At 40.1% G+C, this 26,302-nt stretch overlaps 1 protein-coding gene across 1 annotated transcript in view; it reads left to right on the plus strand.

Moving 5' to 3' along the window:
• Window positions 1-4,118: 4,118 nt before the first annotated feature.
• stard13b (StAR-related lipid transfer (START) domain containing 13b) overlaps window positions 4,119-26,302 on the plus strand; it is a 64,727-nt gene continuing 42,543 nt past the window's right edge. Inside the window, exons 1-5 of the mRNA XM_051397185.1 lie at window positions 4,119-4,278; window positions 5,815-6,893; window positions 13,909-14,052; window positions 15,223-15,369; window positions 21,039-21,072. Of these exons, the coding sequence (XP_051253145.1) occupies window positions 5,931-6,893; window positions 13,909-14,052; window positions 15,223-15,369; window positions 21,039-21,072 (1,288 nt within the window). The 5' untranslated portion in view covers window positions 4,119-4,278; window positions 5,815-5,930. The remainder of the gene's footprint in view (window positions 4,279-5,814; window positions 6,894-13,908; window positions 14,053-15,222; window positions 15,370-21,038; window positions 21,073-26,302) is intronic.

Below are 26,302 nucleotides of genomic sequence, written 5' to 3' on the forward strand. Positions count from 1 at the left end.
AAATATCTTGCACAAGCTTGATTCAGAATGTTACTTGTGTCAAACTGTCATATTTTACAAAGTCTAAAACCAGAACGGACCAGAACAGATTCCAAAATAGACTAATGTCTTTAAAAGATTACAATGTTATTTTAAAAAGAGCATATTCCTTAGTTTGAGATGAATAATTCATTGAAAAAGTGTACCTGTACCCGTGTACCCTCAGGTGTTGCAATTCTTTAGTGAATGGGTCGTGAACTCATGTCATTTTCAATCTTTTACACTCGTCCAGCTGAAGTGAATGGTGAACAGACTGGGAAATCATCATTCTTATCACTCTGTAAATCAGCCAAAAACAAACAGTAATATCCTCTTACACTCACATTTGCTTCTTTGTGGAGGGGTTGGCACTGATCTTCTCCGCCTGCTGGGGATCTGCGTCCAGGCCTTGGTATGCCTGCCATCTCTGGTAGTTTGCTTTGGCAGCCAGTCCACGTCCCCCCAGTCCTGTCTTGAAATAGTTGTCATAGCGGTGATCTGCAGCAGGAAACCTTGTCTTGTTTCTATTTAATTCAACACAGCTCTTCACAACTGTAGTTTTAAAAAAGTTAAGTTCAGCATTGATACTGCGGCTATGTAAGTTTTCATTGCAACCATTAGATTGAAGACAACAGGAACTCAAATGTGAACACAGGACCTAACTTGTTACTTTTAGGACTTTTTAGGATAATTCAATTTAAATCTAAATATACTGTGTAGTAGAGGATTATGTCGTGTCCATTTTATTAATATAGCCCAAAAATAGCTTTACAATCTGTACAACACACGTCACCCTATTTGCTTGGACTCCAGTAAGACTACGTTAAAGACTAAAGAGATAGCCCAATAGTGAAATAAGTCTTTGAATTGGCATACCATGCCCAGAACTGGTCTTTGAGGTGTGCTGGTGGCAGTCAATCAAACTTGAATGTAGCATCGAGACAGATCTTGGTGTTTGGCCAGTGTAAAGACTGTGTCCTTTTAGCCACACTAGCAGCATGGGACTAAGGATTGCAATGTTGGTTTGTTGGTTGGTTGGTCCACCACTTTGGCTCAGTGAGTACTGGATGGATTGCTGTGGCATGTACAGGCATTCATGGTTCCCAGATGATAGATGCTAAGGACTTTGATGACCCCCTGATGTTTCCTCTAGCGCCACCATGAGGTTCACATTTGTGGTTTTGAGTGAAATGTCTCAACAACTATTAGATGGACTGTTTATGAGTAAATACCTGCACATATGGTATTACTTTTGATATTTCCCTTAATCTCAATCTCTGGTTTAGTGCTAATGAGCAAATGTTAACATGCCAAATTGCTAAAGATGCTGAACATGGTTGGGAGCATTGTTAGCATGCTGACATTAGCATTCAGCTCAAAGTACTGCTGTGCCCACTGCACAAGTACAGCCTCACAGGGACATGTGCATCGCTTTGGACTTTCTTGTTAATAGCCAGATTTCCCCAATCACATCCTTAAAAGTCATTGCAACGCAGCAACAGCTTGCAGCCAGCAGATTGATGAACCCAGTAAACAACTCTCAACATAACAAGTGTAGAAAAAAGTGTGAAACCTGCCAAATTCAGAGAAAAAAAAATCATGTTGGTGACATTTGATTAAACGTGACTGAAACACAGACAAAGCTTGGTGTTTGGAGTGTAAAGAAACCACTTTAAATACACAAAGACTTTGCTCTCTTTATTGCCTTCCTCCTGCTCCAGGTGCTGATTCTACCTTCTATCCCCTGCAGAAGCAAAGCCAGTGTTTTTCTTTCAGTGACACAAACAAGGCTGTTTTTCCTTTCTTATTTCTGAGCCAGGAGCCTCCCGGGTTAGCTTGTGGGAACATCCAGCTGTGTTTGAGTCCGACTGTTCTCACTCCCACTGGCCTTGGACTGTTCACCTCCACAGCTCAGATAGGCCAGGCAGAGAAAAGGCTGCTATTCATTAAGTGCTGTTACTTGTTCGAATTCCCAAATGTGTGTTTCACTGTAAGAACCGACACAGGCGACAGACACATTTTCTTTTTGTTCTGTTTTTTCACTCTGTGTCTCTTCCACTCTTTTTTTCTCTCATTCACGTGCACCTGCACACTTTTGTTACCTTTCTCAGACAGAGTAAACAAGACCACAGGACACTGTCTGCCACACTAGGTCCATATCAGTGTGTGCACACAACCTAGGCAAGAACATAATTTTAAGATAACTTTTGGTTTTGACTTTGTTTTTAATATATAATCTGATTTAAAAGAGTTCAGGAATGATTCTGATCGAGTTGTACTACTTTACTTTTATGATTAGTTGGCAAAAGGCAAACCTCTTGTGTGCCTCATGTAACCTTTTCACGTAGCCAGACAATAGGGGAAATGTAAACACGGACAAGGACATCAGGAATGTCACTCGCTCAGAACAAAAGATCAGGAAACATTAAAAGTTGGCACACACGCCTTATCTCACCGGTCAAACTGTGGATTTAGTGCTATTGCATGGCTGCTGTGTCGAGCATGACTTTTTATATTCCCAAATAAACAACTGAATATTTCTTCTGTTCTCTTCCATTGTTATATCTGAAAAATTATTTCTTCCTATTTAATGAAGCATAGAAGTCAGCCTGAAGAGATACAAGGCCTCATTGATGGTGATCTCCACTTAATAAAGTGCGTATGTTTTCACAGCACAGGACAGAGGCTGAAGATGAGTTGTAAAAACCCAAAAAAAAAAGAAAAACAGGAGGAAGCTGTGAAACAAGAATGGCAGCCACAGGCAGACTGCAAAGTGTTTTATGAATGAGAGAAGTAAGTCAGCACTCATCCCCCCGTGTCCCCCCCCGGGCCACAGGTCAAACTGAGTCCAAGTGTTGATTTGTGGCTGTGTGGCTTTACCACCTCACTCCTGGTGAGGTGACTGTATGAATGAGTGAATATACACAAATAATTGAATGAATGAAACCCCCTCCATGGTATAAAGTCAACAACAACTCACAGAGTGTGAACTCAGGAATTCTTCCTGCAACACAGAGCACAGGAGCAGCGCAAACAACAAGTCCTCAGCCAATGAACAAGCAAATCGCTCAGACATGCCCCTTTCATGTTTACTCTCCATGTTCATCTCTCACTTTCACTCACTTTCACCTACAACTCCTATATGTGGTCTACTTGGCTTTTCCTACATTCAACTCACACTGAGTCACAAGAGGACTCTTGTTTCTACTGAGGAATGCCTTGGCTCAAATTCCCAAGACAGTGTTTTATTTTTTAGATTTTGCTTTTGTGTCAAATTGGATAACTTCTCTGTTCCATGTATCATAAATGATATGCAAAATATTAAATGGGAAATATGGAAATAATACAAGGATATCAAAGGATGGATGCAGAAAGGATTTGAGAATGAAGAAAATACAAAGAATATATTTGATTATTTGGATATTCCCAGATTGTTAAAGCTATTTTAGACACCAACAAAATGTGAATCAGCTATTAATAGGAAGTGTTTTGCCCTAACATATCATTCTGTTAGTTTATGATTTATAATGGGACTCCTACGCCACAAATTGGCTCGCAGTCTGATACAGACTCCTACTAACTAGCAGTTTTTCTATGTTAAATAAAAACCTGAGGAAACATGCTTTTGGTTTTAGTTCAGCATCAGATCCTATCATGGAGATATCATCTTAATCTATGTGTAATAAGCTCCAGTAAATCATGGTGCTTCACAGCTTTCCCCTTTTGACTTGAAAGCATTCCTCAGCCCAGTGTTTTGAAGCCATAGGTCACGGCTGCGGTACATCTTGCTCCTGCGTTGCTCAGGCCGGTGAAGTTAGCCATTCCTCACAGCCTGTTTGTGAGGGCTGGAAACCCATTTCACCTTGTTCTTTTACAGTGCCAACCACTGCTGCTCCCTCCACCACGCAGCCACCCACCCTCTCCCTCCCTTTTTTACCCCCCTCTCCCTGTCTCCTTTCTCCTCCTCTTTCCATCTTCCAACAAGTACACATTCTCTCTGCTCTTACGCATATTCTGAATGGTTTAGTCGTTGCTAACTGAACACTCCTGCAGCCCCACAGGGAAACACAAGAGGAGGGGGTGATAGTTGTGATGACAAGCTTGCCTTTTAGCAGAACAGGCCTATGGGGATGTAAGTGTGGCTCTGCGAGGGCTGTCCAACCCTCTCTGCTCTTACAGGAACAAGCCTCACTGCCACTGGTTTGCCATGATCTCAGTGACACTGTTTGGGTTACACAGACAGCTTTTCCCACTCAGCAGGTGAGTCTCTTGTTTGCTGTTTTCCTGTGATTCTTGCTCATTGATGACTCAGTATCTATTTGTGATGGAGAACCAAATCTAAAATTCTCTCCTTCCTAAACCTCCTTGGCTCAGTTGAGAAAGTTACACTATAAGTTGTTTCTACGTGAGAGGACTTGTTCACAACCATTCTCTTGAAAATTCTCCAAAGCTGGATGCTTTTTTTCCCACTCCTCTAAATAAGTTGTGGTCTCGCCTTGCCAGTCAGTTCATTTTCACTCTGTGACTTCTACCCTCTATTTGAATCTGCTCTGCATTCATTTGGAAATAATGAGACTCTCTTTGCATAGTGTTTTTTTTTAAAAGAGGGGTTTCTGGAAGGAACTCTAATCTCCTGTACATTCACTTCACATTCACCATGTAGAGACTGGTTTTACAGGAGGACATTTAATGTAGTATTTAATGCAGTTGTGTGGAATTGCTAATACATACATACATACATAGATACTGTCTGCAGGATTTCCCAGTATTCCATCATCATGTCAGAATTATAAAAAGTATTGTATTGAGTTAGATTTTGTCCTTGTCTGAGGTTGTTTAATCTGCTTGTGTCCTCAAAGAAAAAGAGCGTGTATGCATATTTGTGTGTGTTTGTGTGTGTGTGTCAAGTGTCTCAAGGCCATGGTAAAGGTGCTGGCAACTGCAACTTTCTCACAGAAACAGCAGAGACCTGTGTGAGCAAAAATTACAGAAATTAACTTTCTGCAGCTGCGTTGTGTGTTTCAATAAACGAAAGTACTCTGAAATAGCAGATCATTTTCTAGGAAAATCTCTAGGTTTCCATCTATACATATCAAATGTTTTGCTGTTAAAACATGAGAAGAAAAACATGAGAAGAATGCGCGCATGTTTATTGGACTCAGCAGGTCTATTGTAGGTTACGTTTCTCTTGGAAGTTTCCGTTACACATCTAAAAAAACAATGTCTTCTGAGGAAAGTCTTGGTAGCTGAACCAGATGATAATCATGTATAGCAGCACAACAAAGCAACTGTTTGTTTTTCCTTGTGTACTTCGGATGTCTCAGACCTGTCCAAGGTGTGTTTTAGAGAAGAGCTTAATGAAGGGGTGAGTGAGGATGTTAACGACGGTCGACTAGGGACATCTTCTGCCCTGATGAATGGTGCGGTGTGTAGTAAATTACCGACTGGGGGAGAGCAGTCGGATTCCTCTGTGTGGTGATGTCACCACGATCGTGTGTGAAACAGATCCAGACTTGAACAGCCCAGCCTGAGCCAGATGTTGAATTTCACAGCAAACCACTCGCTGGATGGCACGTAGTTAGAGCTGTTCAGAGTTTGATTTAGAAGCTTTACATTTAACTCTGGTTGTGTACTGAGACTTTGATCTTTACAGCGCACAGAGATGTGGAAACACTCTAAAAGTATGTATAGTCCATCTTGTTGTTCCTGTGTTGTCTTTGGAAATAATCTTCATCTCTCTGTGCTTATCAGTTGTGTTACATGCCGTTCACATATTTTCACCTTTGTTTCTTTCAGGTTATCTGCTGTGGTTTGACTGAACATCTTGGATAAAAATGGCTATTCGATACATCAAGCACAAGTACCTGTGGATTTATGTTTTGAATTATGAGAAACTGTAGAATAAAACAATAATGGAGATTCCACCTGAGGTGATTTTGGAGGAACATCAGTCTCGGACAGCTTCAGTATTACAAAAAGAAACCTTCCTAACAGAGGAATTTACCTCAGAAAGCTCTGCTCCCTCAGCTAATGGCTCTGCAGACCCCAGAGGGAATGATTGTCTCTATGAAGCCCAAAGCTCACTGCTGGAGCCAGATGTAGACATAAACAAGCTGAAGAAGAGTTTTGTTTGTGTCAGTCCTAACACTGAATTTGCGGACTCTGTGTGCTTACAGGAACCTGGACAACTGTCAGTCATTCCTGGTGAAGCACTTCTGGACTCGAGTCAACTGGCCTCAGTTCGGCTTTATGAAGCAGGTATTGACAACATTTCACTTACTGTCCCTGTCACAGAAGGCCAGTCAGACCATGTGGTTCCCAATCCTGCTGTTAAGACAGTAATATTGAACTCTGGATGTATAACAGCAGACTTTGAGAGGTTAGAGCCAGTCACAAATGGACATGTTTCTACGCCTCCAGAGGACCTGTGTCCCATCCTCAATCTGGACTCGACTCTTACCCTCACTGTCCCTGCAACTGTCCCTGTGACTGTTCCTGATTCAGCCCGGAGAGTCTCAGATCTCCCACGCATTGTGAAGCACAAACCGAGCTCCATCACCTTCTCACACTACACCTGTCCCTCCGGAGCCGACGGCCATGCTTTTGTCAATGAGAGCTCTGACGATGGAGACTCTTCACCGGAAGAGAATGATGATCACGATGATGGTGATGATGATGATGATGATGATGAAGACAACAACAATGACGTGTTCCCAGAGCTGCCCCGGAGTAGAGAGTTCCTTGTCAGTCGCAGACAAAGGAGCACAGGCAAAGACAAACAGAAGAGGAGAGGCGCTGTGAGTGCCCGAGCAGAAATCGATCACACGGCCAGAAACTGTGGTTATGAAGCAGAGGGAGAAAGCAGCAGTAAGGAGGTATGCTGCTATTGATTTAAAATAATTGACAAATATTCAGAGATGTATATTTGACAATATTTTTATGTATTTATTTTACTAGGAAAGTGCTCATTGATCAACAGAACAAAAAACGTATTATACTATAAAACGTATTATACTATATATATATATATATATATATATATATATATATATATGTAATAAATTATTGTCCCTTACAAAAAGCACTGCAATTTATTGCATGGAAAATGTATGTATTTCATGTGAAATATCTAAAAACCATAGAAAATGTCAGGAAACCGTGTGTGTATAATTGTGAATTTATCACACATGAAATTATGTTTCACAAGTGCTAGATTTGTGACTTGTGTTTTACATGCAATACATCCACATCAGCTTTTGAGCTTTTTAAGGTGGAAATAAATATTTTAGATTATAAAAATACATAAGTTTAAGTAATACAGTAATACATAAGTAATACATCACATACTGTTTCTGTTCAGCAATAAATTGCATACAAGTACCCTAAATTCAAGTAGGAAATGAATCAGTCAAAGAAACGTCTTCTTGAAAACTATATATATGCTGTATTGGCCCATTCACAGAAAAGACCATGCACAGTGTCACAGTTACCAGCTCCCAGCAGCTGATATCATTACACTGTGAGATAATGCATAGTTTGTATAAGTGTGTAGGAGTACACTTCACATCAGTACTGGTGAAATGCACATCCAGAAGGAATGCAAACAGCTTCTGCCTTCTCTCCACTCCCTCAGCAGGCAGCGTTGTTTTGAAAGAGCCCACTACAGGCCGTATTAGCACTGAGCTTAGCCTTCCATTACTGAAGAGCTCCCTTTTTCTTTAACAAGTCAAAGCACACTGGATTCTCTTTCACACAACCTCTACACTGACCTTGGTTGTAACCATACTGTAACCCTTCATCCCTGCTCTTTATTGCCCTTTTAAAGGCTCATATGGACATTCATAGATATGTTTTTTTTGTAATAACTAGGGGAGCATATCCAATGGCACATAATCGTCATCCTTTTCTGGACAGTCTGCAGATTATAGCAGCATGTAAACAGGGCAGAGTACATGGCTAGAAGAGATTAGCTTTTCTGTTTGTTGATCGGGGAGGATGTTGAGGTAATGCCAGCTTTATATGTAGAATGACACTGACAGGAGAGTGGAAGGACAGCAGGTCAGAGCGTCTCATAAAGTCCCACCACAAGCTCCCATCAAATGGTGGGTTGCAATGTGATTGCTATCGGAAAGTCTGCTGGCCTTGACTTCACAGAAAAACAAGGTTAAAAAACATGTTGTTTTCCTCAACTAGATATTACATTTTATATGTGTATGTATGTATATAAACACATAATTCCACTTAATGAAGTCAAAAGAGAACATTTTCATTAAAAAATCATTATAACAGATGCTTAGAAAGAGACAAAAGCTAAATAAGAACAAAATACCAATATTCATCATGAATGGGAATTTGCAGAAAATAACACTGAACTGCATAAAAATAAAAAAACCCCACTGTTCAAAAGTAATTCATAAAAATACAAAATAATGACAGCCCAATAGTCATCTTTTTATTGTTTTTATGTTAATGGGAAAACCCCAAACTGTCCAACTATGAGGGAGTAAAAAGTGGGCGATTCTGATCAAAAATAATAAAAAAATACCTCACTGTAGAATGGCTCAAGTGGAGTCAGTAGTGATTTAACTATATGTTTTTATTATAGTTGTTGATACATTGTAAACACACATGCATTAAAATGTAGTCCCTAGATTAACGCATACTTGCAGTTGTTAATATTAACCATATGAGGGCACTGTATGCATAGTGTTTCCACTCTGTGTCATCTTGTGACTCCCCCCTGCTTGCATCATTTAACTCAACTGTGACTTGAAAACCCCCTAGAAATACACACTTCTTTACCAATCCTTCACCAATCCTTCCCGCTCTACAGACATGGCTGCGACAGCGTTCAGTTGGGATTTTGCATCTCAGGATATTAAGAGCGTAATTTATTCCTCCAAGTAGCCAGGTAGCCGTTGCCCTTTCGCATGACCGGCTGCTACATTTGGATACCTCCATGGTGATCTCTGGCACTCTCTGTGGGTGGCACAGACCAGGCACCAAGCCCAGAGCTCACACACTTAACTCCTCATTTCCATGTCAAAGCTGCTGTGTTGGGCTTCACAATGCAGCCAATTTGCGCTGATAAAGTTATAGTCAGCTCACATTTTGTTGTCCCCAGAAGATAACATTAATGCATTTATCTAAAGGATTGACTCATACCAGCTCAGTTGCCATGGTGTGAGGACTTCACACAATTGCTGGGGCCTGATAGAGGGGAAAGGCACGAAGAGATGAATCAAGGGTAGTGTCTCACTTGAGCGTCAGGCCCTCTCTGGAATTTGTCTCATTCTAAGTAGAAGTGCCCGCATTCCTGAGCAGCACCTTGTGAGGATGTCACTGAAAAGAGACAGTGTGAATGTGTTCCAGATTTGGCTCGAGTGTGTGCCAGAATGGGGCATCTGTTTCTTACATTTGTGTTTGTTTGACTCCAGGGGTTAATCAGGAGTCCAGCTCGCAAGATCTTCAGCTTTTTTTTATTTCCTTTTTCTTGTTCAGAATATATTTTTTGTCATTTGCCTCAGAAAATCAAGATTCTTTCCCGCAAATATCTTTAAAGATGACTGAAGTTCAGCTTTTTGCTCTTGATCTGAAGCGTTAAAACCCTCTTTTCCCACACAAAGATACACCTAGGACTCAGTTTCTTGCTCATGGACATTTCAGCAGCATTGATGCTTGCCAGCATAACAGTTTGGTCGGTCTCTGTTTTATCTTTAGCTGGAGGAATGTGCACCCACTGAGGTGCAGACATGAGGATTTGTTCAGAACCCAACATGTGAAAACAATTTCATCTGCACTCACTTCTCGTTTCTTTTAATTTGGTGCATTTTACCAAAGGTTTTGGCTATGTTGATCTCAGAATGATAAAGAGGAACTTCAGCCACTTTATATATGTTCTTGTTCCAGGTCGCAGGTCAATTTGCACATTTTTAGTGTTATAACCATATAACCAACCATATCACCACCATTTTGTCACAGCTTATTTGTAAGTTAAATACTTTAAGTTAGAAAATCTTGATTTACAGAAAATTCACTAATTACAATTTAGAAAGAAGTTTTCATAATTCCATCATATATTGTGATTGAAGGCTTAATCTCAATCTTGTCAAGAGAAGTGCATACATGTCTTCCATGATCTTTTTAAATCCTCATTCATCAAAGGACATAACATCAAATTAGATAACATAAAACATGAATGAATACGCACAGTGTTTTACACCCACAGACACTATTTACAATACTACAAAGGCCAGAGAAAACAAAAGGAAAGCAAGTCCTAGTGTACATGATTAAATTATACGTACATATGAACCAAACACTGGCTGTAAATAGGGCCTTTGGCGTTTTAATGAAGTTTCATAGCCACTGTAGATTCTCTTTACGCTTGGAAGGCCGAGCTGTATTCAGATGGTTCACCGCTAGATGCCACTACATCTTACACACTGGTCCTTAAAGAACGTACTGTAATTTCCATTCATGTCAAACAGACTGAAATGTCCATCAAATAAAAGTTTACCCTACAGATCATGAGGGACTGAACAATATAAAACACATTTCATTCTCAACCTCAGCCAAATCACATGAATGTTTACTCAGCTTTATGTGTCTGACTCCATAAAGAGAAACAGGACAGTATCATGTCTTTAATATGCAATGGCACACTGATGCTCCCTCTGACAATATCTTAGCAAGATGGAAACAGAAACTGCAAAAGTATGTAGGAAGATTTTCTGGGAATCAGTGTTTGTTTCTTTGAACTAGAATTGTAATATAAATATTACATGGAGAGGGAAGTTGGAGCAAAGGTTCTTGTCTCACTTATTACAACAGTAGCTGCAGGGCGAGCATCAGCAGCAATTTTTGTGATGTCTTGTTTCTGTTCTCTGGAGTCAACGTTCACAATTTGTTCTGATCAACATATAAAAAGTATAAAAGTACTTGAAGGTCTTTTATTTGTTAAGCAGACACAGAGGATTGAGCTGTAAATATTCTGTTCCTGTGTCAAACCTTTTGTATTCCCTGGTCAGCAACATGCTTGCAAGGCAGACATAGCAGAGAAGAGAAGGTTTATTTTTTCCTCTCTGTGACCCCAGTTGACCCCTTAGGCCTCAGAGGTCAGCAGGGGATTGGCCAGATTTAGGTCATTCCTCAGGGATTGAGCGTAAAAAGACACTTTCTCCCAGTGCTGGGTCAGTCAGCTGACACAGGGTGGTCAGCAGGGTGAAGGTACCGTCTGGTGTCTGGTCCTTTAATTCCTCACAATTTAGGGAGAACGCAACAGGACATAAGTTGTTCAGTGCCTTTATTTTGTAATATAACTCAGATGTGTGGCTTCATGGAGAATGATTTACAGCTTGTGGAAAGCTGTAGAAAGACATATTAATGACATATGCCAGATTATGACGTATTTATAGAGACTTGTGTAACCAAACTCACAAGACTGTTTGTGATTTCTTAAACTAAACAGTATTTATTTTATGAAAGTAAACGATCTATGGATTGCAAAGTGATCATAAAAACTCTCAAAATAGGTCACAAGAATGTCCTGCTTCCCACTTTCTCTTTTCTTTTTCAGTAATTTTTTAGTCAAAACCACAGTCAGCCAATGAAAATATCACAACAAGTGTCATACTTATTTCCAAAATCCAAAAAGTTTATCAAAGTCCTTCTAACAGGAACCATGCCCTGTCCAACGCACTGTGGGGGTTTCCCATCAGGACATTTATTGACGAGTCCCTTCAATGAAATGATTGTGCATTGAGAGGCTTAATGTTATAAATGGAAAAATGACTTTATTTAGAATTGGCCGGCGGTAATCATGGCTCAGTCACATTTTTCAGTTTTTATTCCAGGAAAGGAATTAATGGTCGTGTTGTTTTGGGTTCATTTTGACCATTTATTTTGATGGTGGCTGGTGGTCATCTCTGTGATGTCAACTGCCTGTGTATGTCATTTTCAAATTAAGCTGGAGTCAGTCAACATTAAAGGACCATTGACGTAGATGTATCTGTCTGTTTTGAAGCTTGGAGCTGGGTTTATCACATGTTATTATCTCAGAATTTGAGCAATGCGAGGATGGAATTCAGCGGAATGATGAAAGAGTAGCCACTATGGCTCTATGGAGAAAACATGGGGGTTTCCAATTCAATTTGTTACAGTCTTGGAGTTTTCTGCAGCTGTATAGTGTCATCCTTCACTTATATGTTTATATTTAGAGAGTTAAGAAAACGGATCCGAAATATTGTACATTTTGTGTTCTGATGCAAACTTCAGCTTTATGAAAAGTTACTGGTTGTCTCTACTAGTTGATAACCTTGAGAAGCTAGTTTACTTTAAATCCCCCGTTCATAAGCTTAGTTCATAAATCATTCATTAATAAATGGTTTATAACACTCTGTAATGTAATTGTAAGCAGTTATGAGTTGTGTATAAACAGATAATGAATGACAATATAAGAAAAAACTGTTGTAATAAAATAAAATGTCTTCATAGGAGAAGTTATAACAGTTGACAAACACTGCACAGAAATGAACTTAAAATGTCCTTATATCTGCTTACAATTATTATTAAATGTTAATACTGATTATAAATGCTACATAGGGGGACTTAAGATAGTGTTACTTGTTACTGTTCTTTAACTAGGATGAATCTTTCTTGATTCAAAAAGTCAAATTGGCCTAATTTCTCCATTTGCCCTTGTTACAATACCATATTTTTGACTTCCTGCAACAACCATATTCCAGGAGCCTTCTAGGAAATACATGATGTTACTATTCTAACAAAAAAATTCCACAAGAGAAATTCTCCAGAGGAAGTCCACTCCTCTGGGGTTCTAGGATTTCATACTGGGATTCTTGAAAAGGGTCCACAATAATGCTGTCGAAGAGCATGTAGCATGTGACCTTCTTCAGGACTAGGCAAGAAACACATATCTCTCCTCTCTGTCAGGCCGACAATCTGCTCAGATTGCAGAGCAGCAAAGGTAATTTATGCTTCGGTGACTGAGGTGTATCCTGCTGATTTATGAGGCTGGACCTCCAGATCCTCAGACACAGGTCCTGTCTGTGTGAGGATGGTCTATTTATATACACGGTGTGTCTGGGGAGTAGTGAAAGCCAGTGCAGGGAATTCCATCATGCTCTGTATGGCACACATGTCTGCGGCCCTCCTTCTCTTGCTCTCTCACCCTGAGACACGACTGACGAGATCACATTTCCATGTGTGGCCGCGGTGCAGTCCACTGATGTAGCGTCTACAATTTACAAGATACTTTTTAGTGTTTGCCTGTTACTCTTTTTGAGTTTAGGTGGTAAATTGACAGATGATCTCACTTTGCCCAAAAGCACTCATGTGGTAAATAAGTCTGGCAAGGATGACAGGCAATTACTGGACTAACTAATGAACCTGAGCTTACCCCTGATTTCAATTACCTTTTACTGCATGTCTGAAAGCCATATTATTTTATGTTTTGATGAATTTTAGCTGAAGCATATAATTAAGATACCAATCAATTCTGATGAAGTGTCAGCAGCTCAACTTGACTTTCATCTCAAATTGAAGCCTGAAAACTTTGTGTGTGCATGTAGTTAATGTGATTGAATAAGGGAGTTTTCTTTTATTATTGCTTTGAATTGTTGCTGGGAATCTGACAATTTGGTTAGAATAAAATATAATTTTCAATTCAGTTCAATTATATTATATATAATTAAAATACTTCATGATCAGAAAATCTGATTAAAGAACACTAAGAAATAATGCTCAAATAAACAAATCTGGCAAACAAAACCCTGAATAGTGCAGAGTGCAGATATTTGCTCAGTGTTTGACTCAAAAATAGCAGGAATAGCTTTCTGTCACTCAAATCAGTGCTTTCCTGATTACCCACAGGAATCTCCACAGGTCAAGTCTCCCTGGTCGGAGTCGATGAGCCAGCTGATGAGGAAACTGGACCAGCTTAATCTAGACATAGAGGAGGCTCTGAGTGCAAGCTCCTCCCCCTCCGACACACCTTGCACCACCCGCAAGAAACAGGTGAGAGAGAGTTCTCACAGCCTGGCATCAAGACGAATGTCACACAAATTAACAACAGTTTGACAAGAGTTTTATCCGACATACTTTGATATAAACACTGAATTACTTCTATTGTATATGCCATATATAAAGCAGCATGCAAATTGCAGCACTTCAACTTTCCATACCTAATGGTACGGGCACTGTCACGGTTGGTACTGTATATATTCATGTGAAGCGTACGCTGCATACTTGGTCATGCTCGTAAACTTTCCTAAATCAATTTACTTTGCTCTGGGGAAAGAAAATCCCAATGGATTATTCGGACCTGTGAGCAACAGGTGTTCATCAGACTTTTATGTCCTTGTCAGTTTTAAAAAGCGTTTCACATTAGGTTTAGATTCATACAAGCTCTCTCAGATCAAGCAGTGGTAAACCAAGTGTGCGAAGGGAGTCGTAACTGTGTCTGTGACTTGTGAGATATGGGAAAATAGTCTGTCTGTGACACTATGGGCTTTGTCAGGCCATCTTATAGTGTCCTTCTGACTGGAGTCTGTTTTATGATGTAGGTCTGCAGCTCTTAGATGTGATACTGGAGCGTACAGTGCTTTAGCCGGGTCAGAATAGTGTGGCAAGAACAGACAGCTATTGTGCTTTTGAGGTTGCGACTGAGACCATGCAACTCTGTTCCCAAAAAGGGCTCTTCTCATGGTGGCATGTTTCATGAAATATCCCACTAGAGTTAGCATTCGGGAACAAAAGTGCTCTTTCGGGGTCCATATGTATGTACCGCACAGAGGAGCTATTGTATTGAAGGGAGTTTGTATGATTTGGTCCATTAGGAATGGTAGAGAGAGGCTCACATGCCTCCCAGGCATCTGCATAACCATCTCAGGCATTCACTGTTACTTGCTTTAACTAATGACAGGCAACTGGGCAAGACAAGACATCTTTACTTGGATATTTGACAAGGTCATAATCTCTGTCCTCTCAAAAGAAGATCCACACATACAGGCTCCTTTGTGTGCTCCTATCAAGCTGAATTGAGAGTGGAGATTTCACTTCCCCAGCAGTTGACCTCAGCCTCTTGTTTTCTTTTCCCCTGGCCACCATTGAGACCATCCTGTCCTAGTCTGTTCAGCCAGACAGAGACGGACCCAGTCTTGATTTTTTGTTGTGATGTTGTTGCAGTGGGGTGCTGCTTCACAGTCCACGTTAAACCAAACCCTGAACAACCAAGTTCTCCAAAGACCGGACAGACGGGAATGTCCAAGCCAGGACAGGTTTTCTGCTCCTCGCAGCGCCTCAATGGGAACAAGAGCAACGACCAAGAAGACGGTAAGTTTCCTGAAACCGTCTTTGAGTCAATAAGAAATCATACAGGTAGTGTGTAATACAGTACAGTTGTCCAGTTCTCGTCTTTAATGCTGTGAGCAACTAAATTCCTTTGAGTCTAACTCCACAACTGGTTGCATGTTTTCTCTTTTCAGTTCAAATCTGGCTTTAGCATTTTTGGGTGACTGCCATGGCCTGTTTACTTCCTGCTTCGCTTAAAGTATTTCTCACTGATAATTCAAAGTTCCATCTGGATTGTTTTATCTGAGGCAAATTAAATTCTATTGGACTTTTTAGTCTTCGTTGTTGAACTTTGCTCAGCACTGTTGTTTCAGCCATTATGTTCCTGAAACAATGCTGTATGGTACATCATCATCCAGATCCAATCTAGATGTTCTAAGTGTTTATACACCTGTTTTATATCTTTTATGAGCCGTAGAGTTGTTTTTTTTATAGTAGACTGAGTGCAAAAAACCACTGATGCATGGGTGAAATGATTTATTCTCTTACAAAATGTTTTCATAAGCTTGCTTATCTGTTTTCTTCATGAATAAAATCACTTACTTGCATGTCATGTGCTGAGAGAAGCAAAAAAAAAGAAGAGACAAATAACATTGGAGAAGTGGATCGTTTTTAAGATAAATCCTTCACCAGTCAGCTGAAGTTCTGACATTCCCTGCTCTTCCCTCCACATCTGTAAATATTTGAGGTTTGCGTTGAGAATAAGGTCAGCCTTGGCATTCTCAAACAAGCTGGACTCACTTCTGCTGGACAAAGTATATAAATGTCACTATTCAACAGCCCTAAAGGAAACAGACAACTGAGAGATTTGCAGAATGCAGGGCGGGTTTAAATTCAAAGCCTTTCAGCTTGTGCTTTGTGCTTTCCTGATGGGTCTGCTGCGACCTGAGGGCAAACAATCTGCTTAGAAGAGCAAACTGTAGCCCTCTGCTCACATTTTCTTACACTTTACAATTTCGTGTCGTGATACCAGGTGTAAATTTGGCACCATGTTACCTTGTGTTATCGGGGTGATCAGTATATTTAGACTGCATGGAAAGAGAGAGGGGAGACAGAGTGGAGTGTAAAGAAAGATTATTTTGTCTGTGGGCGCTGCATACTTCAAATGAAATGAAGTTTAGGTGTTTCCACCTGTCTTTTTTGTGGAACCCATAACTGCCTCTTGAAAATGACATGAGCATGGCTTAAGACTTGGCTCGAGGACAGCTGGGAATGTTCACATACGTTAAAGACAAGAGTATTTTGGCTGCAGTGTAACCTTGACTATAATGAGATCTCATGTTATTCAGTAGGGCATTTGATGATTATAATGATTAATTTTTCCATTTATAAAATAGAGAATTTCACATATACCACACTGCTATTGTTGATGTTCTTTTAAGCATTGAAATAAGATTTTGGATTTTGTACAACTGCAGAACAAAGGGGCTGGTAATTGAATAACTGGATGCTAGTTTAAAGGAATAGTTTGACGTCTTGGGAAATACACTTTGAGATGTATTTATATGAGAAGATACCACTCTCATGTCTGTATAATAAATATGAAGCTACAGCCAGCAGTTTGTTAGCTTAGCTTAGCATAAAGACTGGAAAGAGGGGGAAACAGCTAGCCTGGCCCTGACCGAAGGTAACAAAATCCCCAGCAGCCACCCACCAGCACACAAATAAAATTTGTCAACTGGGTTAACTGTGACCTTGCAAAGTTTCCAAAAGCAGATGAGATGACATCCCAGCAGCATTGCACATGCAGAGTGATCTTTCCTCCTCGGTCCCCTCTGACTCTTACATAAGAGCTCTGGGGTCAGTATGAAACTTCTGACAGCGGGGAGCGAGAATGCGATACAGATTGAATCACAGTCTCTGAGTCTAAGAATAAACAGAACGAATGTGTGAGCCAGTACACCCAGCTTGAACAGGCAGTTACAGCTTTACTGAGAGATGTTTTATGGAAGTATCTGGTAAAAGTTTTTGGCACCTGTCCGACAACCTTTGACGACCCCCTGCCTTTGTATGATCTCTAAAAACTGGAATGCACCTCATATCTGCCTCAATCTGCTGCACATCATGCCGGCTGAGCTAATCTTAGCTGGAATGTGTTAGGTATTGACTAAGATTTTGTCTTGTTGGAGCGAGAGAGATATAGTTGGATTTTCTTTGTTTACCCTGCATATAATTACTTGAACAATGAAGATGTTATGCAAGATGTTTTGCCAATGTCCTAAAATGCACTTCAAATAGCAAAGAGCAAAAGATTTTTAACTATTAATCTACTTAAGCTACTGACTGTTCTGTCGTTTGCAATAAAAGTTATTTTTCTGACCCTTCTGTGCGATATCCAGGCTTGACACGAAGCAAGTCCAACAACAGCTCAGACTAAGTTATCTGATGCTATAAAGGTTTGCTTCTATCAATAGTTTCTAAACACAGCAGTAAACATTTGAATTATTATAGGTTTAGAAAAATAGAAATGCAAAGTTTGTTAGTGAAGCAGTTTATACTGTCAAAAGGTCTACTGACTGGGCCTTTATAGGAGGATGCTCATGAAATATGATTTATTTTTAATCTCCAGCCTTTAGAGCCATAGTCTTAGTCTATGTCAATATTGAAGTTCATTTTAAAGCAGCAAAGGATAAATTGTACCTGCATGGCTTTGCTCAGTTCCTGTGTAAATAAAGTCATACTCAAAGTCTTGCAGGGGAACAACTGACTTTATCTTACATTTAAAGTAATTTAAAAGTTGCTTCAAAAATCCTGGTTTGCCTGTTTCACCAAGTGTGTTTGTCATTCTCAAAACCAGTGTTGTATTACATATTTTTCTTACCTTTTCATATACTGTATTTAGAATGGAAATGATTTGTTGATTCATCAAATTGTCACTTATGGAAATCAATCCAATACAATTTTCACAAGTATTCAATTCAAGAATACAGCTTCTCAAATGTGAGAATTTGCTGCTTTACTTTATTTCATCATTAAACATCTTTGAGTTTTGGACTGTTGGTCAGGCAAAACAAGCAATGTGAAAACGCTTAAGCTTAGCCTCTGGAAAAATGTAATGGTCATTTTTCATATATTTAGGTGTCAGGACCAGAGGGGTGTAAGGGACATTTTGGGCAAAAACGAATAAATCAACAAATGAAAGTCAATTAATAAAAATGAAAGCTCTTGATGAGCTCTTTCTGTTGGTAAAGGGCATATGTAAATTCTAAACCAATCGAGAGTTATTCATCAAAATCCAAAAGACCTACCACTGAACATGCTATTTGGGTTTTTGCTCAAAAGATTAAAAAACAAAATTCAATAAAGGTCTAAATATTGTTTATTAAGTATATAAGTATATAAGCTATGTGTATTGCCATCCACATGTTTACGGAGATTTAATATTATAGACTCGATTTAATAAACTAAGTCAGGACACAGTACGGTCCTTTTTGGTTTTGGCTCCCCTTTAAAGTCAAATGCCCCTCTGGTACATGATACAGACTAAACAATTAGTCAGTTAACTGAAAAAATTAGTCAAGAGATTAATCAATAAGCAGCTCTAATTGTATCGACATTTGTCAAAGTTATCTTGACCTTGCTGCTCAGCACAAAGTCTGGTTGAGACCAGCTGTATACTGCGTTCTATTATTGGTGGATAGAGATGTATTTGGGTTGAAGATTCCTACTTTTAATTGGTGTTGACAGAGACGGGCAGAACAGAGGACACGCTGCTCTGTCATTCAGACCGACCGGTCCTGTAACTGCCCTGTTGACTCTCAGGCAGGGTGTCATTTGTGCTGTGGCAGCAGCTATCATTCACCCACACAGACCTGTCACTCCATATAAACATCCTTGTTGGTATAAAGCAAAGGGAGGTTTTCCCTGAAAGGGACTCTGTGCTGCTCCTGTGTGGAAGATGTCACTTTTCCTGACCTGCAACCTTTGACATGTGTCCACCATTTGACTGCGACTGCACTGAACTAGGGCGATGTGTGTTTAAAGTGGGTCAGCTCTCGGGATATGCCAGGATGAAATACTTTCTCTTGGCTGTTGAGAAGGAGAGAGAGTGATGTGTTCAAAGTCTTTGAAGTCTTGTCAAATCGGCACATCTCCACTGGGGCCCAGCATCTGGTTTTTGGAGTGCTAATTTTCCCAAGTTTATTTCTGAAACTGGGTCTAAAGCTGGTCCTCAGAGACTAACTTATCAGGTCCATCACATTTACACAAGACAATCCTGTCTCCCTCTCTTCAAAGACACATGTAGTATATGATTCTGAAAGCACAGATATAATCCTCCATGTTTCCTTGCATTAAACCCAGCTTTTGAACTCTGATACAGAAGTGTTTAGATATGTGATGAAATTCTGCCAGACTGCAGCAAATCTCACAGTCAATAATGAGGGATACATCAGTGGCTGTACCTCGTGGTTTTCAGAGGCCCCACTCCTCGACTTCATGTTTAAACAGAAGTAGAAATACGTACATAGGGCATGAGTCATATGATCTTTTTTCATATTTTCTGTTTTTGCTGTTGAGTAAGAGTCAGAGAGGTGGGATTTTGTGCCCGTAGATAACAGAGTGGCTGAGGCTGATAACCCTGGAGCCACATGCACACCCCTGGTGGTTCGAGGCAGAAACCTGCCAGAAATGTCTTGTTTGTGACTATTGCTTTAAATCTCCTTCATCTGAATAAATCAAACATGGAGGTGCCTGCTGTTCTCCGACCTCATTTGCCATGCGGCCTAAATGTGTCCATGTAACAAAGACAGATAGTGCACAACAAAACCACCTGTCCTGTTTAATCCGGTCAGTCAGGTCTTTTTTGTTGTCACAGCAAAATGGCAACCATATAGGTCGCTCATCCAGCCAAGTGTTTCTTTACACTGCAAGCGTTTCTGCTGCCATGACAACACCGGGGGGGGGCGTGGCCCTCATGAAACATGCAGTACACGACCAACTTATTGTGTTGAGTCCAATTTAACAATAAAACCTTTCCAGAAATGTTGATAGAAGTTTGAATCAACACCATGTGGGCTGATTGTCTCGAATCAACAGTATTGCAGACAGGCAGGTTGGAATTTGAGGCACAGTTTTGTCTCTGCCAGGGGAGAAATGTGGAAACAGGGCAAGCAAACAAGAGCGTAAATCAGACCAGTGGGGCACTGAGGGGAACATTATTAACATTATTCCAGGGAAACAGTACATTGCTCAATAAAATATCCTTTAATCTTTAGCGAAAAGATTTTTCAGCTCCTGGTGTTTCCTTTCTGTTTTTCATTTCCTGACTTATCAACACGGCACTGACAACAGATATAGCAGGCTGGTGAGCAGCTCATTTAATGAGTGCTAAATCATGCCACCATTTCTGCTGTGGATTCTCTTTACTGACTTTGTCATTAAGGGCAGTGATTGCACTGTTGAAGAATGCAGGCAGACATCCTCTATCCCTGAATTCAGGGAACTGGGTGTGTGTCTAATGGTTTTCACAGCCAAATAATGTGAAATGCTTTTCATAGCCTTCAGAGTTAGAGCTACATTCAAGTAAAATGTTATTGTCTTCCTTCCATGGTTTCAGTGATCCAACACCTAGTGATGAATAGCATCTCAAAATCAAGAGCAACTTACTGTGCTACAGTCACTGATATTTTGTTATTTATTTTGTCTTGTAGATGCCCAACAAGATGACCAACGCAACAGGGGCAGGTAAGAAATTATTTTTGATGCAATGTGCTGTCGTTGCTCTCTCTCTCAGAAGAAGAACATTCTCACTTCACATAAGAACGAGCCAGTCCTTTCTCTTTGTCTATATGTCACCTTTCACAAACATGATATTCAGGTAGAGTGGAGTGAGCCTGTGATGGACTGACAACCTGTTCAGGGTGTTTCTCTTCCTCACTGCTCAGTGCATGCTTTGATAGCACCCAGTGACAGGTAGAAAAAAAATCGATGAGTAAATGTGGTAACATTAGTGACTAAACGGATATTAAAAAGCTCAGTAAATGCTTTTTTATACTTTTAGACCTCGGCACACTTTACCTGCTTATTTATACTGTGAATGTAATGGTAATTAACCTTTATGTTTACTGGAATTTGACAGCAAAGTCCAGTCAATACAGTTTTTGCACTGGTTTCAGGGTGAAGATGTTCCCTTCTTGTTTCTGCTCATTTAAGTAAGAGACAAAGATTCAGCTGGAAGAGCACTAGATCTCTCTGTTTATCACATTTTTCTGTTCACTGGGATAAGAAATTAGAAGTGTGAAAAGAAAAGGCACCTTTATGCTGAAATGTGGAAATCCTTTTACTGTCACATCTTAACAGAAGTTTATCAGGGGCATATCTACAGACATATTCATGGGGTGGCATGGAGATTATAGTGTGCAGAAATATATGCTGATTTATCACAAACCATCACATATACCAATATCTGCTTGGAAAACCCCCAAATTAAGATATTTCAACTCAATTGTCAACTTATTGTGGCAAATTAGTAAAGCATTGAATAGAAATATCTAAGGTGGCATTAGAAATCAAATACATGCCTTTTTTCATTGAACTTACGCCTATCACTTTAACTTTTTGTTAAAAATGTGGCCATAACAAATCATTAAATTAATTTTTATTTTTTATTTTTTAACATGTTATTTTTAAAATGAACCTCAATGTGTTCAACGTGAAAGCATTTGAGACCAAACACCAGGCATTCCATCCCTCTAGATCTACCCTTGAAGTTCATGTCGGAATCAGTTTTCAAGTTGATGTTTTATGGAATCTGTTTAGTCTCGGTCTACATTCAAAGCTACACTGCAATTGAAACAGGTACATCATGGAAATCTCCCTGCAAGTTGATCCGGCTCTGTGTCCTGGCCTGCATGGTGGCATTGCTCAGGACTCAGAAAATGTTAATAAGACTGACGGCTACAAGTGTGTTCAGGCTCCCTCCCAGCCGGTGTGTCAAGAATGTCCAAGCGCAGTGTCTCCTATTTTAAAGGCCTTCTATATATTGGTCACTTGGCGGGATGCAGTTAAAATTAGGCAGCGTGCCAGATCATTGTTTCTGTTTTGCTGAGGGGAAATATTTGGCCTGGTGTGATGTGGCCCTTGGGGGGCAGCTGCGGGATTTGGGTAGATGCCATTTTAGGCTCAGGTTGCACTCTCACATGACCTCTGTTGTGCATGATGGTGCCGCACAAGTGGACATTATGGTCTGGAAAAATTCCATGTCACTTTTATGCAGCAGTTAACTAATGTGTGGTCTGCTGGTGTGTGAGATATGCGCTGTGTGACCGATCGCTGGTCATTCCTAACTGTAAGTCTTGGAAACTTGAGTGTGAGACCACCGTGAGTAACATCAACAAGTTTGTCAACACAGCTCTGAAGTTCTCTTCAAATACATTTGTCATCAAATTTTTCCACCATATGATTTTCATGGAAAGATGTGTATTCAGCCACATGCTTTCTCTTTTAGGTGATTATTTTGGCTGAGATAAAGAATCCCAGAGACAATATCAGTGAGAACTTTATTTAGTCATCAAGTAATGAAATCCGCATATGGTTTCAATTGGAATCTAATGATAAATAACTTGTTAAGTGATGATGTTGTAAAAAAAAAGGACAATGCTGGCAGAGTCAGACACATTAGGTGCGATATTCCCTGTTTGTATTTTACAGCTGGGCTGAGGAGACCTCTTTTATGACACGGATACGAGGTGGCCAGATGGTTCTCAGTATCGACCATAACAACACTGTCCACCTCATTAAAATGACATTGTCCAGGAGAGGAAAGCACATTCTTTAGGTCCAGATCCAAAATAGCAAAGCAGCAGTGAGAAAAGCGTTTGTGCTCTGTGCTACGAATGTGCAGTGTCTTTTTATTCTCTCATGCACATGATGACATTCAGTGTGTTCGCAAGTGCACACACCATTTCCATCAATACCTGCCTGTAAATAACACATTCTGGTTAACTATAGCAAGCTAACAGAGAACTTGTTTAATGAGTAAATCTATTTAAAATCTCATATATTTCTAAAACCAGAAGCATGCATGCATGAAGTTATGTTACAGTTTTGTTGTATAACGCTTGAATCCTACTTGCAAGAGCTTGTTAAATCTTGGTTATTAGTCAGTCACGAAGGTGGTCAGTCGGTCTTTGCAAACATTAAAGGAGCAGCACAGCCAGTAGGGGCCGCTGTGGATTTTTAAATTCATTTGTTTACATTTTAATTGTTGCAGCCTTGAATTGTGTTGAGCAATGGCCCGCTTGTTTGTCTCATTGTCAACACTGATATTAAGCACCGAACCATTTAGGATTGAGATAGTGAGCAGAGATTTCAAAAATAGTTTAGGGGATTTCAAAACTCTCCTTACTTTTTATTTTTATTTATTTTAGATCATGTAAGGGGTTTATGGAAAAAAACACTAGACCTTTTAGTCCTCTTGACTTGTTTTGTTTTTCCTGAGGCAGAAAACAAAACCCAGAGCTCCATCCTAAAACCACACATGGATACGCTCAGAGAAGATTTGGTCTGTGGAGAGAAAAAAAGCTTAATCCTCCTTCTCAAATGTTTATTTTCTGAAGGCATTACTCAACATTTATAGAGCATTTTTCAACTCTTGAGTAGATGATGGGCCAAAAGTGCCTTATTCCCTCTCACACAGCGTAATTTGTATGGAAATCTATTCCCTACAGTCTCTTTAATTGCAGTGTGGAAATTAATGGCTTCCTGTGGTGAGGGGAGGCAGCTATGTTCATCCTCAAAACCCTGCTGCCTTAACTGACGTTAATCATAGAATTAATGAATCTGCAGTGACACTGCAACGCTAAGGGCTCAGTCTGAGAGCATATCCAGCCGGGTTTCTGCCAGAGATACAGTACGGATAAGGAGGATGAAGCTGCATTTATCTATCTGGCCTAAATCATGTACTTAGTATTGGCCAGAAATATGATTATGTAATGGCAGTGGTTGTGATTTTATGCACAGGTAATGTTTATTTTGTAAATGTATTTGTCTTTAACAGAAAAATAAAGATTGCAGTGCAGGGCAGAAAGATTGGCAGGGTCCAAGGAGGAGCAGTTATGCAGAACTCAGTGACTTTTAATTTGCATAAATAAATGGTCCTGTTCTTTGTTATGATAAACATCACCTTCCCAAACTCCAGTCTGAGGGAAAATGACACAAGTGAGGCTTAAACAGCGCTGTCTGGCGCAGAGCTGTCAGGCCAAAGCTTCCCACTCTGCCTCTGAGCTTTCAGACAGACTGTGTGCATTTACACAGATCCTTTCTCTCAATGCATATGCTAATCTACATTCAATGTGAAAATCTCCTGCTACTGATTATAAGAAAAACAAAGAGGAAACTGTGAATCCCTTGGAGACTTCTGTCTATTTGTAAGGAAAATAACGTAAAGCCCTGTGTCCCTCACACGTTGGTGTGAATGACTCCCAGAGAAAAGCTGCAGCAAAGAGGGAAAAGGGATGTTTTGGGTGTTTTAATCTGGCTATTTTTACTTTCATTGTCAGTGTTAAATGTACCTGGTGATGGATTCCCTAATGCAGCCATGCTGCTTTAATTGATTCTAATTTCAGGGTCGTCTAATCAAGCAGCAGACAGAGACAAGCAGCTTTGGCATGTGCTCAAGACTGTGAAAGTGAGATGAAATAAACATTGAATGTGTGGGATGTGAAGTCAGAGAAATGTGTAAATGTGTATCATTTGGCAGAAAATGCTTCTAACAAAATAAAAATTATATTGGTGAGATTTATATTTTTTGTTTTGGCAACATGTCTGGTGATGATAGCTGTGGTGTTTTGAGTTCAGTTGAATGGTGTCAACAGTGCTGTCACGTACTTTTCCTTGAATTATCCAACTATGAAGTCAGAACTTGTGTAGGTGCTGTATTTCTTCATAGTGTGTATTTACCCAAGGTGGGTATCTCTGTTGCTGCTTCCAGTTACTCAAAACATGTCACATCTTGAGGATTTTTCCTGGAAACACCGGCGTTTTGATCAGAATGTAAATCATTTATCCATGTGAAACAGATCAATCAGAGATTCTTTCTGTAATAGTTTTTGCTTTGTACATGATGCTTTGTTTCACTTGGCACAAAGAAAACTTAAAATATGCCCTTAGGAATTGGATTATTTGAGCAGCAGATCATTTATCAGCCCTTAACTGTCATAAACCACCAGTGCAGCTATAGATGAAGCACCAATGGATATTATATAATGTCTATAGCTGCTAATGCATTACAGCAGGGTTGTCTGATCTGTTTTGACTCCGGCATGTTCCTCAGCTGTTCTCAGAGTCCAGGCCTTTGGTCTCACCCAGGGTCACAGCCTGCTGGTGAAGGCTGACTGTGACCTCAGGCAGCTGCAGTCTCTCTCTTTCTCTCTCTGGAGGCCTGTTAGGGACCATAATATACACATCAGAAGAGCTTCATGGCAACAAATGAGGACCTATGAAATAGGCTGTTACCTACGTAGTTGTAGTCAGAACATGTACAACAAGAGAACGGGGGCTGGCAGGCGGAATATTGAAATCATATGTAACTTTGGATGTTTTGAGCTGTAAGGAGGATTATAAACTCTTTTGTTATTCACTGATCTCTACTGGATTCTGACCTCAGGACTGTTTTTATTATGACATATTTTTTGTTGTGACAGAAAAGGTCCAATCTTAGCTAAGTGTCACATTGTTCCCAAGGGGAAGCCATGGGGGTTTTAAAGGAATAGATACTTTTAGAAGAATTGTTCTTTTTTTCCTTTTTACGCAAACTTGTCGACAAACTGTGGACATTGATACGCTGCCGTATCAACCTCCACTCCTCTGGGAAAACACAAGAGCTTTAGTGAGGTCAGCCACAGATGTTGGGCGATAAGGCCCAGCTCGCAATCGGTGCTCCAGTTTATCCCAAAGGCGCTGGATGGGGTTGAGT

Source organism: Dicentrarchus labrax, unplaced genomic scaffold (assembly GCF_905237075.1).
Source record: "Dicentrarchus labrax unplaced genomic scaffold, dlabrax2021, whole genome shotgun sequence".
Lineage (NCBI taxonomy): Eukaryota > Metazoa > Chordata > Actinopteri > Moronidae > Dicentrarchus > Dicentrarchus labrax.